General features: G+C 41.1%; 1 protein-coding gene across 3 annotated transcripts in view; it reads left to right on the top strand.

Annotated features, from left to right (window-relative positions):
- Positions 1 to 15,777, top strand: part of LOC134348689 (inactive dipeptidyl peptidase 10-like) — a 927,397-nt gene that overhangs the window by 813,250 nt on the left and 98,370 nt on the right. For all 3 annotated transcript variants that reach the window (XM_063052476.1, XM_063052475.1, XM_063052477.1), the window contains one exon: positions 6,853 to 6,960. In XM_063052476.1, coding sequence (XP_062908546.1) covers positions 6,853 to 6,960 — 108 coding nt within the window. The remainder of the gene's footprint in view (positions 1 to 6,852; positions 6,961 to 15,777) is intronic.

Genomic DNA, 15,777 nt, shown 5'->3' with positions numbered 1-15,777 from the left:
CAAATTTGGCCTTGTACAATTTCAACATTACATCCCAACTCCTATACTCAATGCTCTGATTTATAAAGGCCAGCATACCAAAAGCTTTCTTCACCACCCTATCCACATGAGATTCCACCTTCAGGGAACTATGCACCATTATTCCTAGATCCCTCTGTTCTACTTCATTCTTCAATGCCCTACCATTTACCATGTATGTCCTATTTTGATTAATCCTACCAAAATGTAGCACCTCACATTTATCAACATTAAACTCCATCTGCCATCTATCAGCCCACTCTTCTAACTGGTCTAAATCTCTCTGCAAGCTTTGAAAAGCTACTTCATTATCCACAACTCCACCTATCTTAGTATCATCTGCATACTTACTAATCCAATTTACCACCCCATCATCCAGATCATTAATGTATATGACAAATAACATTGGACCCAGTACAGATCCCTGAGGCACACCGCTACACACCGTCCTCCAATCTGATAAACAGTTATCCATCACTACTCTCTGGCATCTCCCATCCAGCCACTGCTGAATCCATTTTACTACTTCAATATTAAAACCTAACGATTGAACCTTCCTAACTAACCTTCCGTGTGGAACCTTGTCAAAGGCCTTACTGAAGTCCATATGGACAACATCCACCGCTTTACCCTCGTCAACTTCCCTAGTAACCGCTTCAAAAAATTCAATAAGATTTGTCAAACATGACCTTCCACACACAAATCCATGTTGACTGTTCCTAATCAGACCCTGTCTATCCAGATAATTATATATACCATCTCTAAGAATACTTTCCATCAATTTACCCACCACTGATGTCAAAATCACAGGTGATAATTGCTAGGTTTACTCTTAGAGTCCTTTTTAAACAATGGAACAACATGAGTGATACACCAATCCTCCGGCACCATCCCCGTTTCTAATGACATTTGAAATATTTCTGTCAGAGCCCCTGCTATTTCCACACTAACTTCCCTCAAGGTCCTAGGGAATATCCTGTCAGGACCTGGAGACTTAGCCACTATTATATTCCTTAAAAGCGCTAGTACCTCCTCTTCTTTAATCGTCATAGTTTTCATAACTACCCTACTTGTTTCCCTTACCTTACACAATTCAATATCCTTCTCCTTAGTGAATACCAAAGAAAAATAATTGTTCAAAATCTCCCCCATCTCTTTTGGCTCCGCACATAGCCGTCCACTCTGATTCTCTAAAGGACCAATTTTATCCCTCACTATCCTTTTGCTATTAATATAACTGTAGAAACCCTTTGGATTTATTTTCCCCTTACTTGTCAAAGCAACCTCATATCTTCTTTTAGCTTTTCTAATTTCTTTCTTAATATTCTTTTTACATTCTTTATATTGCTCGAGCACCTCATTTACTCCAAGCTGCCTATATTTATCATAGATCTCTCTCTTTTTCGAATAGTTGTTCATCCATTCATTATGTGCCATGTTGTATGACGGTGATCGAGGTCCTTCCATGACCATGATTGTTCTTGGCAAACTTTTCTGCAGAAGTGGCTTGCCTTTATCTTCTTCTGGGCAGTGTTTTACAAGTCGGCTAACCTCACCCATTATCAGTACTCTTCAGAGATTGTCTGCCTGGTGTCAGTAGTTCCATAACCAGGACTTGTGATGTGCACCGGCTGCTCGTACGACCACCCACCACCTGCTCCCATGGCTTCACATGACCCTGATTGGGGGTGGGGGGAGCTACATAGGTGCTAAGCCTTGCCCAAGGGTGACCCGCAGTCTAGCAGAGGGAAAGAGCGCCTTACACTTCCTTTGGTAGAGATGTATCTCCACCTCACCACCAACTAAACAGTTGTAAAGGGCCCATTTAAAAGGTGAATTTCATTTTGTTGAGTTTCCACTGATCTTCTTGAGGAGAGAATAAGAGGCCAAGAACAAAGGTCAGATGAGGGAGTGAGGCCGAATATTAAAATGGCAAGAAACTGCAACCCATATTGCACGGACTTCAATAACTAATAACTTTATAGGTGTAACTTCTTTGTAAAAAAGATCATACAGTATTCCCTTCATGAGGCCTAACTGCAGATAAACAATACTGATAAAGCTAAAGGATAATCAATACCTTGCCATTGGTTGAAAGAACTGTGAATTTATTTGTAAAGCTTTATCTGTTTATTCATACCCCTGGATCATACTTGCAGATTGATGGAGGTCTTCAGCAGTCATTCACCAATCTTTGTTTAGTCTTCAAGAAAATCACAGTCTGAGCGGAACTGAAAGAAAATAAATCACAATTTCACCTTGGAAAATGCATTAGGGAATATATTCAATCCACTGTTATTCCATTTATATTGTCCGTAAGATACTTCATTTATTGTATTTATTGAGATACAGCGCAGAAAAGGCCCTTCCAAACCTTAGAGCCAGACCACTCAGCAATCATCCAATTTATTCCTAGCCTAACCACGGGACAATTTACAATGACCATGTAACCAACCAATCAGTATGTCTTTGAACAGTGGGAGGAAACCAGAGCACCCGTAAGAAACCCATGGGTTTACAGGGAGAACATACAAACTCCTTTCCCACAGCGATAATCGCTAGTGCTGTGAAGCTTTGTGCCAACCACCACACCACCTGCTGCCCCCATTGAGAAAGGTCCTGACCAACCAAAGATGAAATGCATAGAATGGCTTTGGTAAGACAAGAAAATTGTAAGATTAGTAAAACTAGTAAAGTTCTTATAAAATCACTTCATTTCTTTCACCATAAAGCTAGGAGTTGGTCGTTTTTTTACTTTAATTTATTTGTTCTTAAAATAGAAACATTCTCTTATTACTGAGAAGGTCAACCTACAAACCTATGTTATTGAAGTCCACAGAGAGAAGAGCATCAAACTGCAGGTGGCCTAGAATTCCATGGCAGATTGAATTTAACAGAGAAAAATTGCATTAAGAGAAAATTCTGAGGCACTATGTGCACAAATATTTGTAGGGTGTCAGGAGAAATCAATGAAGCTGTCAAAACACAAAGGATATTTGGCTTCAACTATCAGGAAAGCTTATAAAAAAAAAGTTATGGTAAAACCTTATAGTTTAGGCTGCAATTGAATAATATGTGTAGCTCTTGCATCACACTTTAAGAAATATGTCATGGCCTTGTCATGGTTGTAAAAATTTACTAGAATAGTGCCAGGAATGAGAAGCATCAATGATATGAAAGGAGTCAGAAAATGTGGTTAGTCTTGTTACGGGAAGGGATAAATAATACAGGGTTACACCAAGGGAAACTGTGTCAGCAGAAAGAAACAAAGGTAATCAAATGAGAAAAGTTTATGTTCATTAGCAAAGGAACCAGGGAGAGGAAGGATTTTATGCACAGTGGATGGTTATAAATTGGAATATACTGCCTAAAATGCTGAGGGAAGCAGATTCAGTGGTAACTTTCTTTGGACTCATATTGGAGAAGGAAAAGAGCAAGTGTATAGAATTCTTTTATAAATGAAAACTTACATAATGGTCAAAATGCAGGAGTGTGATATACCAACTCGTGGAGTGGTGTGGCAATAACAACCTGGCACTCAACATCAGTAAGACGAAAGAACTGATTGTGGACTTCAGGAATGGTAAGATGAAGGAACACATACCAATCCTCATAGAATTGGAGTGGAGAGAGTGAGCAGTTTCACGTTCATGGGTGTCAAGATCTTTGAGGACCTAACCTGGACCCCACATATTGATGCAGCTATAAAGAAGGCAAGACAGCAGCTATAGTTCATTAGGAGTTTGAAGAGATTTGGTATGTCAACAAAAACACTCAAAAACATCTATGGATGTACCATGGAGAGCATTTTGACTGTCTGGTATGGGGAGGTGGGGCGGGGGGGGGATACTGCACAGGACTGAAAGAAGCTGCAGAGGGTTGTAAATTTAGTCATCTCCATCTTGGGTACAGGCCTACAAAGTACCCAGGACATCTTCAAGGAGCGGTATCCCAGAAAGGTGACATCCATTATTGAGGACCCCCAGCACCTAGGGCACGCCTTTTCTCCTACCTGAGATTACCATCAGGTAGGAGGTACGGAAGCCTGAAGGCACACACTCAGCAATTCAGGAAGAGCTTCTTCCTCTCTGTCATCCGATTCCTAAATGGACAATGAACCCGTCACACCAGCTTACTTTTAATATATATATGATTTCTGTTTTTGCATGATTTTTAATTATTCAATATACATATACTGTAATTGATATACTTTTTTTTCTATATTATGTATTGCATTGCACTGCTGCTGCTAACAAATTTCACGTCCTATACTAGTGATATGTCTGATTCTGATTCTGAAAGGCCTCTTTCTGTGCGATTGTGTGTAGTTTTTTACTGATTCTATTGTATTTCTTTGTTCCACTGTGAATGCCTGCAAGAAAATGAATCTCAACGTAGCACTTGCTGACATATACAGAGCTGTGCAAAAGTCTTAGGCACATATATAGGGTGCCTAAGGCTCTTGTACTGTAGTAACTTTATGTATTACACTGTACTGCTGCCACAAAATAAAAAATAAATTTCATGCCATGTGTGAGTGATGATAAACCTTATTCTGATATGGGTCTCTGTTGTGGACTGAGAGTGGGAAGCAGAAAGGGATTGGGGAATCATGGTTGGGAAATGGGGAAGGGAGAGAGGAGGGAGCAGGAAGCACCAGAGAGACTTTCTGCAATGATCAGTAAACCGATCGTTTGGTATCAAATGACCTTGCCTGGTGTCTCAGGGCTGCGTGTGTCTGCATCTGACACTCCAGCACGCCACACTCTCCATTCCCAACATCCTGCCAGATTTGCAAACCTGCTTTCTGCTTCACGTTGACAAATACAGTACTGCGCAAGGGTCTTAGCACCCCAGCTATATACAGTGCCTATAAAAAGTACTCACCCCCCACCCCCCCACAGAAGTTTCATGTTTTATTGTTTTAAAACATTAAATCACAATGGATTTAATTTGGCTTTTTTTGACACTGATCAACAGGAAAAGACTCTTTTGTGTCAAAGTAAAAACAGATCTCTACAAAGTGATCTAAATTAATTACAAGTATAAAACACAAAATAATTGATTGTTTAAGTATTCACCTGCTTCAAGTCAGTATTTAGTAAAATTACATTTTGCAGCAATTACAGATCCGAGTCTGTGTGGATAGGTCTCCATCAGCTTTACACATCAGGACACTGCAATTTTCCTCATTCTTCTTCACAAATCTGCTCAAGCTCTGTCGTATTGCTTGGGGATCATGAGCAAATAACCCTTTTCATGTCCTGCCACAAATTCTCAACAGGAACGAGTTCTGAATTTTCACTTGGCCACTCCAGGACACTAACTTTGTTGTTTCTAAGCCATTCCTGTGTAGCTTTGGCTTTATACTTGCAGTCGTTGTCTTGCTGGAAAACAAATCTTCTCTCAAGTCACAGTTGTCTTGCAGATAGCATTAGGTTTTCCTCCAGGATTTCCCTGTATTTTGTTGCATTCATTTTACCCTCTACCTTCACAAGCCTTCCAGGGCCCGCTGCAGTGAAGTATCCCCACAGCAAGATGCAGCCACCACCATGCTTCATGGTAGGGATGGTGTGTTTTTGATGATGTGCGGTGTTTTGCTTACGCCAAAAATAGCGTTTACTCTGATGGCCAAAAAGTTCAAGTTTGGTTTCATCAGACCATAGAACTTTCTTCCAGCTGACTTCCAAGTCTCCCACATGCCTTCTGGCAAACTCTAGCCGAGATTTCATGTGAGTTTTTTCCAACAGTGGCTTTCTCTCCCATAAAGCTGGGACTGGTGAAGGACGCGAACAACAGTTTTTGTATGCACAGTCTCTCCGATCTCTGCCACTGAAACTTGTAACTCCTCCAGAGTTGTCATAGGTCTCTTGGTGGCCTCTCTCACTAGTCCCCTTCCTGCACAGTCATTCAGCTTTAGAGGATGGCCTGCTCTGGGCAGATTTACAGCTGTGCCATATTCTTTCTATTTCTTGACGATTTACAACTGTACTCCAAGGGATATTCAGTGACTTGGAAATATTCATGTATCCATCTCCTGACTTGTGCTTTTCAATAACCTTTTCGCCAAGTTGCTTTGAGTGTTCTTTTGTCTTTATGGTGTAGTTTTGGCTCACCTCAATTGGATCTTCCAGATACAGGTGTATTTTGTACAGGTGTAATAATTATTGTATTTATATTGTATTACACAAAGGTGTAATAAATATATATAAAATTAGTCACATGATTAGTATTAATATTACTAATATATATTAATACTATATATAATAGGCCCATAATGACAGACAAGGAAACTTGTTAAACTCAACAACCATTTTATTGTGATAAACACAAACAGACCTAGCATTATGACCTGGCAGTGAACCCAAACAGTCTCATACAGACGGGGAAGGTAGCCATCACACATCCCGGTTACAGTCAGGGTGACCCACAAATATACAAGTGAATAACTGTATAACCCAAGCTAAAATGTAACAATAAATAAAGTGGAACTTCCCACCATAATCTCACAAAAGCATTTTAACACAAGAACAATAAACAGTACTGGTCATTAGAAACATAGGAGCGGGCTGTCGATCAGACCTCGACCAGAGTGCTTTATATATGTATGTGTGTGTGCCTAAGACTTTTGCATAGTACTGTATGTACTTTAATTATACATTTATTTTGTACTTTGAACTTGGGTTCAGTGAAATATCAGGCATTTTGATCATAATAATCCGATCTGTTGGAACAAAGGAGACAATGACAGGAATTCCGGTTTTCTACCATAATTAAGATGCCTTGAGCTATTAATACTTTTTGTGATGATGATGATGTTAATTTTTGTTTCAGAATGAGGAACCAGTGTTCTCAAAAGATGGAAGCAAGTTTTTTATGACTGTTCCTGTAAAGCAAGGTGGTCGTGGAGAATTCCATCATATAGCGATGTTCACTCTGCAGGTGAGTCACAGCAAATTGTACTTCACTCTTTGAACCAGCTTTTGTTATTCAGAAAACAGCATGGCATATGAGTGACATGAATCCAGATGGTACTGCTTCTTGTCTGTCAAATAATCCATCTAAATTAATTGACTACAAAAGATGTTACAATCTTGGAATACTAATTACTTTCACATTTGTTCTTAAAAAACATTCCAAGTTTTGATTGATGTTGCTTAAGAGCAGGTGCAATGGGAAAACTCATCCAAAATCAAAACAAACAATTGCTGCTAGCCTGCAACCATCACGGGGTTGTTATACTTACGTGATGCACCTTCAGCTCCAACGAAATGATTGTTCCAAAGAGCTAAATCCTTCCTTTATTAGCAAACATACAATCTTGAAGCGATATGAAGTGGTCAGCAAAGATATGATCTCTGCCGGTCCCAAGCCACAAACTGCTTCAAAATAAGCAAGAATACACAACTTATTCCCTTTGTTTTTACCATGCCCCACTCATGTCACTAATTAGCATAACAAACATAATAATCCCTTCAGCACAGGATTCAAAGCAGATAGAGAACAGATACATGGCCTCTGCAGCAGGTAAACAAATATAATTATGAGTCAACACAAAAAAATCCTGCAATTGGCCATTTATTTGATTGAATGAATATAATTTGTAGGGATGATGTTACTTCAACAACAGTTCTGGTCAGATGCTAAATGCATTTCATTGGCTTTGTATCTGTACTTGGCACAATGACAATAAAGTTGAATCTAATCTAATCTAATTTGATTTTAATTTGTATGATCAGGTTTTACAAGCATACTAAAACATGCATTTGAAATATTGCCATAATTCTGTTTTTCTTATTCATGACAAGACCAACACATGTTGCCTATTTCTAATTTTTATTGATGTCAGTGATCTTCTGTAACTGCCGTCTCTGGAGTATAACTGCAGCCATTGAGTTGTGAGGCAGTGAGTTTTAGCATTTTGACCAAGAGATATAGAAGGATTGGTGATGCCTATGTCTGGCTGATAAATGATTAATTTAGAGATTCAAAGTATATTTATTATCAACGTATGTAAACAGTATACAATCCTGAGATTCGTCCTTGCACAGACAGCCACAAAACCAAGAAACACCACGGAACTCATTCAGAGAAAACACCAAACACCTAACGTGCGAGAAAAGAACAAGTCATACAAACAGCAAAAAGCAAGCACTTAACACACATCAAACCGCAGTCCACGAAATTGGTCCAGCAGTGAGAGCCGCCAAGTCAGTTCATTTTAGCGCTGTGTTGATTACTGCTGGCCTCAGCCTAATTATCCATAGATTAGGAGGAAACCTTGAGGGTCATGATGTTCCTATGTGCCTGCAGCCTTGCTTTCAGATGGGAGAAGCCAAAGTTTAAGAATTACTGCTGAAGATGTTCTGAAACTTTACAGTATTATGTCTTATGGGTTGGAAATACTGCTGTCACAGTATTGTAGGAGAGGAGAAAATGTATATTCTTAAAGGTGAAATTAGGAATGTCACTTAGTTGTACATAATGTTGCTACCGTCCATAAGTATTCAGGAAGTGCACGTATCCAGGAAAATTGAGAGTACTCCATGATATTCCCAACATGAACTGTGTGAACAGCGGAAACGTTGAGACGTCAAAAAGTGGATGATAGTATATCTGGTTTCAACCTTTTGTCAAAGACATGGTATCCAGTTAGATTTCCGAATTAATGATAAAAGAAGTTACAAGGGATAAAACTAGATGATATCTCTTTTTGAAGCTGGTCATTATAGGAACTTACTTAGTACAAATATTAATTGCCAAGTAACCTCATTGTTGTTCAAACTTTGCAGATGCAGTTGCTTCATAAATTGAACACTGTTACTCATAATGGTAGTATCAGACAGGCATTGGATGTTGCTTTCATATTCAGCAATACCTAAGTTCTAAAAATCATGTTCTGCTGTCTGCTTAATAGTCTTAGAGGATAATGACTTCACTGGGAGGGCACAGTGGTGCAGTTGGTAGACCTGTTCCACTGGTCCAGGGTCATTCGTGACCTCTGGTGCAGTCTATGCATAGTTTACACATTTTGTCCATCACTCTGTTGGTTTCCTTCCACATCCTACAAACAAAGAGGCTGATTGGTTCATTGGCCACTGTAAATTGATCTTTATGTGTAGATGAGTGTTAGAAGCTGAGTGGAGTTGATGGTAATGTCTAGGTCCACTGAATATATTAGGATTATCAACCAAATATTCTGCAGATGCTGGAAATCTTGAGCAACACCCATAATATGCTGGAGGAACTCAGCAAGTCAGCCAGTTTCTATGGAGGGGAATAAATGGTCAACTTTTCAGGCCAAGAGCCTTCCTCAGGACTGGAAAGGAAGGGAGCAGAAGCCAGAAGAAGAAAGGTAGGGATTAGGAAAGGAGTACAAGCTGAAAGGTGATCGGTGAGACCAGGCGACGAGGAAAGTGGGTGTCTGTGGGAATGGGAATTAAGTAAGAAGTTGAAAAGTGATATGTGGAAGAGGTAAAGGACTGGAGAAGGGAGAGGACAGTAGGCCAAGGAAGAAAGGGAAATAGAAGGGGAACTAGAACTGGTGATGGGTAGGTGGGGAGAAGAGGGGTGAAAGTGTAATCAGAATGGGGAATGGAAGAAGAGAGCAAGGTGAGGGAGGAGAAATTACCAGAAGTTAGAAACATCCATGTACATGCCATCAGGTTGCAGGTTGCCTAGATAACGTATAAACCTGAGTTTAGCCTCATTGTGGCAGTAGAGGCAGACTTGTCAGAGTAGAATGGGAAGTGCTTGATGACAGCCATAGATTTAGTGGACCGAGTTATAAAGCTGTTTCCCAATACCTTCTAAATCTTTGTAGTTCTTGCTTTTTTGGGTACTGGGTCTTCCTGTCCATTGTGTGAGTCAGTGCTGCCCAATTCTATATTCACAGTGAGTCTCAGTAGATGGTGGTATCATGGTGCATCATGTTAGACTCATCCCAAAAAAGTCTTGTAGCCTTCTGCTGCTTATTTTCACATTGTCATGGTTCTTTCAGCTTCAGCTGTTAGTGTAGTGCTGTTGATACCATTGCAAATTCTCAGACAACTGGAATAATGTTGGATTCCATGTTAAAAAAAACAAAGATCTAAGTTCTGTGTTACTAACAATGGTCTTAAACCTGCCTCCACTATCAGGCACAAATAAACCAAATACTTTTGCACAAAGGCACTCTTACTCCTCTGCAATTTACTGTTATTCTTACGAAGCCTTCAGAACATCTTCTCAGCTATATCTTGATCTTTTTCCTTTGTGGTATTGAGGAGAGCCATTGTCCTCTTTGTTGCATGGACAGTACTGAATTCTTCTTGGCAGTGGCCTGAAATGCTTTTATAATATTTTTTTCCATACGGCAGCTTGTCTACATATAAAACCAGCATATCAACTGGAATTGTTAGATATGAGTTTACTGTATTCTCCTTATCCACATTAAATTGTGATATTCTTGGTACAGGACCAAGGCCCCTGCTAACTCGACCTAGTGCGATACAGTAGTACAATAATGGTTGTCCACTGTGTCCAACAATGACAGGAACCATGTGCGGGAGAGTTTATAAAGTGGAAAAGTCATTGCACTGGGGCAGTTCCACTCCCTGGATCTCAGAAATCCAGGTCCAGTGGTACAAATGAACTTCACAAACTGCAGTCTTCCTTGATCGAAGTGGATGACCAGGATGTCTTCTGGAAAATGGACACTGCAGGAGTCCCTTCTTTAGTTGTCCAGGTTGTGTTAGGCTCTTTATGTCTTTATCCTCTAGGCCGGATGTAAGCAATGCTTGCATGGAACAATGGATCATGTTTGCCATTCATGTTTTAGATTAAAATTAATTTCTATAATTTATTAAAGGGATCTGCCACACAACAGAGTTTTTAATTTAGGGCCTCATATCTAATGTAAAATATGCTGACACTGGACAGGCTCCAGAAGAGGTTTACATGAATGATCCCAGGAATGAAAGGGTTAATGTATACGTAGCGTATGATGGCTCTGGGTCTGTACTCTCTGGTTTTTAGAAGAATCAGGGGAAACTCATTGAAACTTATGAAACATTGAAAGGCCTAGATCAGGGGTTCCCAACCTTTTTATGCCATAGACCAATACCATTAAGCATGGGATCTTGGGTCCCAGGTTGACCTAGCTAGATTGGACATGCAGAGGATGTGTCCAGTAGCTGGAGAGTCTAGGACCAGAGGGCTCAACCTTAGAATAGAAAGGCATTCATAGATACAGAAATGAGGAGGAATTTCTTTAGCCAGAGGGTAGTGAATCTGTGGAATTCATTGCCACATATGGCCATGAAAGCTAAGTGACTGGGTATATTTAAAGCAGAGGTTGATCGACTCTTGATTAATAAGGACATCACAGGTTTTGGAGAGAAGGCAGGCGAGTGGAGTTGAGAGGGAAAATAAATCACTCATGATTTGATGGGCCGAACCACCGCAATCTCCTCCTGATTGTGATCATGGTCCTAATCCACTAACTTCAGTAGATGTTATAAGACCGTCAAACAATAAGATCTAGGAGCAGAATTAGGCCATTTGGCCCATTGAGTCTGCTCTGTCATTTCATCACGGCTGATCCACTTTCCCTTTCAGCCCCATTGTCTCCGTATCCTTTCATGCCCTGACTAATCAGGTATCTATCAACCTGTGCCTTAAATATACCCAATGACCTGCCTCCACGGCCGTCTGTGGTAATGATCATTGTTCAGATTCATCACCCTCCAGCTGAAGAAATTCTTCCTCATCTCCATTTTAAGTGGATGTCCGTCCATTCAGAAGCTGCATTATTTTTATCTTCTTTACCATCATCTTCAGATAACAATTGAATTGCATTCTGCACTTGCTAATGGCAACATCGTGTTGAAAATTATACACCATGTCACAGCTCCTTTATCTCCACTGATTTAAAACCAGTCTCAATAACTGAGGTGTCTGCATCAATCTTTTTTGTCTGTGAACCATCTACAGAAATGGTAACAGGAGGATCTACATCTAACAAACAGGGGACTCTGGCAAGCTGTGTCCAGCTGTCTTTGCCCCAATAGGGTGATGGGCTTAAGAGATTGAAGAAGGTTGAAAAATTTTGTGTCAAGATTTATAACTTTTTGGATATTTTAAGTTAATATAGAAAGGATGTTAGTGAAAAAAAATACATTGTTTTGGCTGCAGGGAATAAAAATAAAGCAAAACCATTCTATTGAAGTTTGATGTTCATATTATTTTGTATGAGGGTCAGAGAAGTTATAGAGGTAGAGGAAATTGGAAAACATTTTGTTTCTGAATTGTACCTCTCACTGAAACATAAGAGAGAATGCAGGAGGTCACCAGCATTCAGTCGCATATAGTTTACACTTCCAATACCAAGGGCAACTATTTAAGGTGAAGGGGAGTAATTTCAAAGGAGATGTGAGGGGCAGAGAATGGTGAGGGCCTGAAATGAGCCCACCGGCGTAGTTCTGGGGGCAGATACATAAGGGACTTATGAGAGTAGGTGGTGGATGGTCATATGAGTTGCTGGTGCATATCACAAGTGCTGGTTATGTGACCACTGACAGCAAGCAGACAATCTCTGAAGTGTATTGATAATGGCTTGGGTACACGCCAAGATGGCATTGAGTATGGCAGCCATGTTGTGAGCTCTGTTCCAACTTTACAGTATACCTCTAATTTCTATGATTTCCTTCGCATTTCTTGTTCAAGTAGCTGGTAGTCACATCAGATATGATAAACTGACTCTTCTGAACATCGGACTACGTGCCACCTTTTCTACAATGGGAACCCCTGTTTGCACAATCAATGGGAGCCTCATTTATTACACTGTCACTACCTCGGAAGTGGCATCGGAGGTGAGGGAGAAGGGCCGGCATCCTGGTGAGGTTTAGACAGCGGGCTAATCGGCTGCTGCTCCCGAGCATACTCCTGGTTAACATTTAGTTCCTGGACAATAAGCTGTGTGAACTGAGAGCCAGAATCTCCTACCAGTGGAAAACAAAGGAATGTAACGTTTTGTGTATTGTGGAGACCTGGCTGACAGAGGAGATACCGGATCATGCCATCGAGCCCTCTGGGTTCTCCCCTTTCCGAGCAAACAGGTTAAAAAACCTCTCTGGGAAGAGTAAAGGAGGTGGGGTATGCTTCATGGTCAATCATGCTTGGTGTAACCCCCAGAATGTGCATGCCCTCAAATTCTTCTGTTCCCCTGATTTGGAGTACCTGTTGTTGCTGTGTAGACCTTTCTGGCTGCTTAGGGAGTTCATGACTGTTATTATCACAGCTGTGTATATTCCAACGCAGGCCAATACTGACCTGGTTCTCAAGGAACTGTACAAGACCATCACCACCCTGGAGACTGCTCACCCGGGGCAGCCTTCATTATCGCCAGTGACTTTAATAGAGCGTCACTATCTAGAGTCTCTCTGAAGTTTTGTCAACACATCTAGCTGAGCACATGAGGAGATAGCATACTCGATCACTGCTATTCTCCCTTCTGCAATGCTTACAAAGTTCTCCTCCAGAAATCAGTCAGGGTCTATCCAAACCAGAAACCCAGGATCAACAGTACTTACCACTCAACAAGAGAACAACCTTTCCCTCAATGTCGCAAAAATAGAGGAGCTGGTTGTGGACTGCAGGAGGAATGAAGAAAGGCTAATCCCTGTTGACATCAATGTTTCTGGGGTTGAGAGGGTGAACAGCTTTAAGTTCCTCGGCATACACGTGGTCTGTACACATCAGCTATGTGGTGAAAAAGGCACAACAGCACCTTTTTCATCTCAGACAGTTGAGGAAGTTTGGTATGGGCCCCAAAATCTACAGGGGCACAAATGAGAGCATCCTGACTGGCTGCATCACTGCCTGGTATGGGAGCTGTACTTCCCTTAATGGTAGGACTCTGAGAGAATGGTGTGGACTGCCCAGTGCATCTGTAGTTGTGAACTTCCCATGATTCAGGACATTTACAAGGACAGGTGTGTAAAAAAGGCCCATAGGATCATTGGGGACCTGAGAAACCCCAACCACAAACTGTTCCAACTGCTACATTGATGAAACGGTACCGCAGCATAAAAGCTAGGACCAACAGGGTCTGGGACAACTTCTTCCACCAAGATATCAGACTGATTAATTCATGCGGATACAATTGTACTTCTATGTTATATTGACACACTATTAATTACAAATGACTATAAAAGGGATCTGCCACACAACAGGGTTTTTAATATTGGGCCTCATTTCTAATGTAGGATGTGCTGACACTGGAGAGGCTCCAGAAGAGGTTTACATGAATGATCCCAGGAATGAAAGGGTTAATTGCACATTGCACGTTTAGAGAGAAACATCATGTAAAGATTTTTATTCCTCATGTATATGAAGGATGTAAGAAATAAAGTCAATTCAATTCAATTTTTTAAAACACACTACCCAGAAGAAAGCAATGGCAAACCACTTCTGTACAAAAATTTACCAAGAAAACTCATGACCCTGGAACCATGATCACCCACATCATAGGACACGGCACATAATGAATGAATGAATTATATAGCACATGAATGTGAGGAAAATGGAGTGATATGGTCATTGTGTAGGCATAAAGGATTAGTTTAATTAGCCATTTGATTACTCATTTCTTTGGTTCAGCACAGCATTGTGGGCTGAAGGGCAGGTTCCTGTGCTGTACTGTTCTGTTGTCTGTGTTTACCCATTTCCACAGTAAACCATCCTGCAGACAAGAGATCACATGGGCACAGCATCACAGAGCAAGGTTCAATCCTGAGCTCAGATAGTGGATGGATGGAGGTTACAAAGTACTCGCTCTGTGCCCATATGAACCTTCTCTGAATGATCCCATGTCATAAGGACAATGGTGTTGGTAAAATAATTGGCCACAGTAAATTCCCCCTACTGCTTGGATAGAAAGCTACTACTACTTTGTCGACTCAGGCCTTGGGGGCCGGCGTTGGGCATGATGACGGACTCTCCACTTCTCCCTCTCCCTCATCAGTGTGTTTAGACAGCAGTGGGAGTATATCGGCAGAGTAAAATAAGGGATTAATGCTGGATTTGTGCAAGTGGGTTATTCATGCTTGTTTAATAATCATTTCAATTTGAATCCAGTATCTTAGGAAAAGATAGTGAGTCAGACTTTCATACAAAAATCCAAAGGGCCTGTCTCCTTGCAGTATCTCCTATGACTCTATGGAATCCTAAACTGTGGGTCACAACTGAAAATATGATTTTTACATCAGACTAACAGGTTTAGTGAACACAAACAACAGGAATTCTGCAGATGCTGGAAATTCAAGCAACACACATCAAAGTTGCTGGTGAACGCAGCAGGCCAGACAGCATCTCTTGGAAGAGGTACAGTTGACGTTTCAGGCCGAGGCCCTTTGTCAGGACTAACTGAAGGAAGAGTTAGTAAGAGATTTGAGAGGGGGAGGGGGAGATCCGAAATGATAGGAGAAGACAGGAGGGGGAGGAATGGAGCCAAGAGCTGGACAGGTGATTGGCAAAGGGGATATGAGAGGATCATGGGACAGGAGGTCCGGGGAGAAAGACGGGGGGGGGAGGGGACCCAGAGGATGGGCAAGGGGTATAGTCAGAGGGACAGAGGGAGAAAAAGGAGAGTGAGAGAAAGAATGTGTGTATATAAATAAATAATGGATGGGGTACGAGGGGGAGGTGGGGCATTAGCGGAAGTTAGAGAAGTCGATGTTCATGCCATCAGGTTGGAGGCTACCCAGACGGAATATAAGG

Source organism: Mobula hypostoma, chromosome 6 (assembly GCF_963921235.1).
Source record: "Mobula hypostoma chromosome 6, sMobHyp1.1, whole genome shotgun sequence".
Lineage (NCBI taxonomy): Eukaryota > Metazoa > Chordata > Chondrichthyes > Myliobatiformes > Myliobatidae > Mobula > Mobula hypostoma.
Note: the sequence above shows the minus strand (reverse complement) of the source record. Positions and strands in the feature narration are given on the sequence as shown.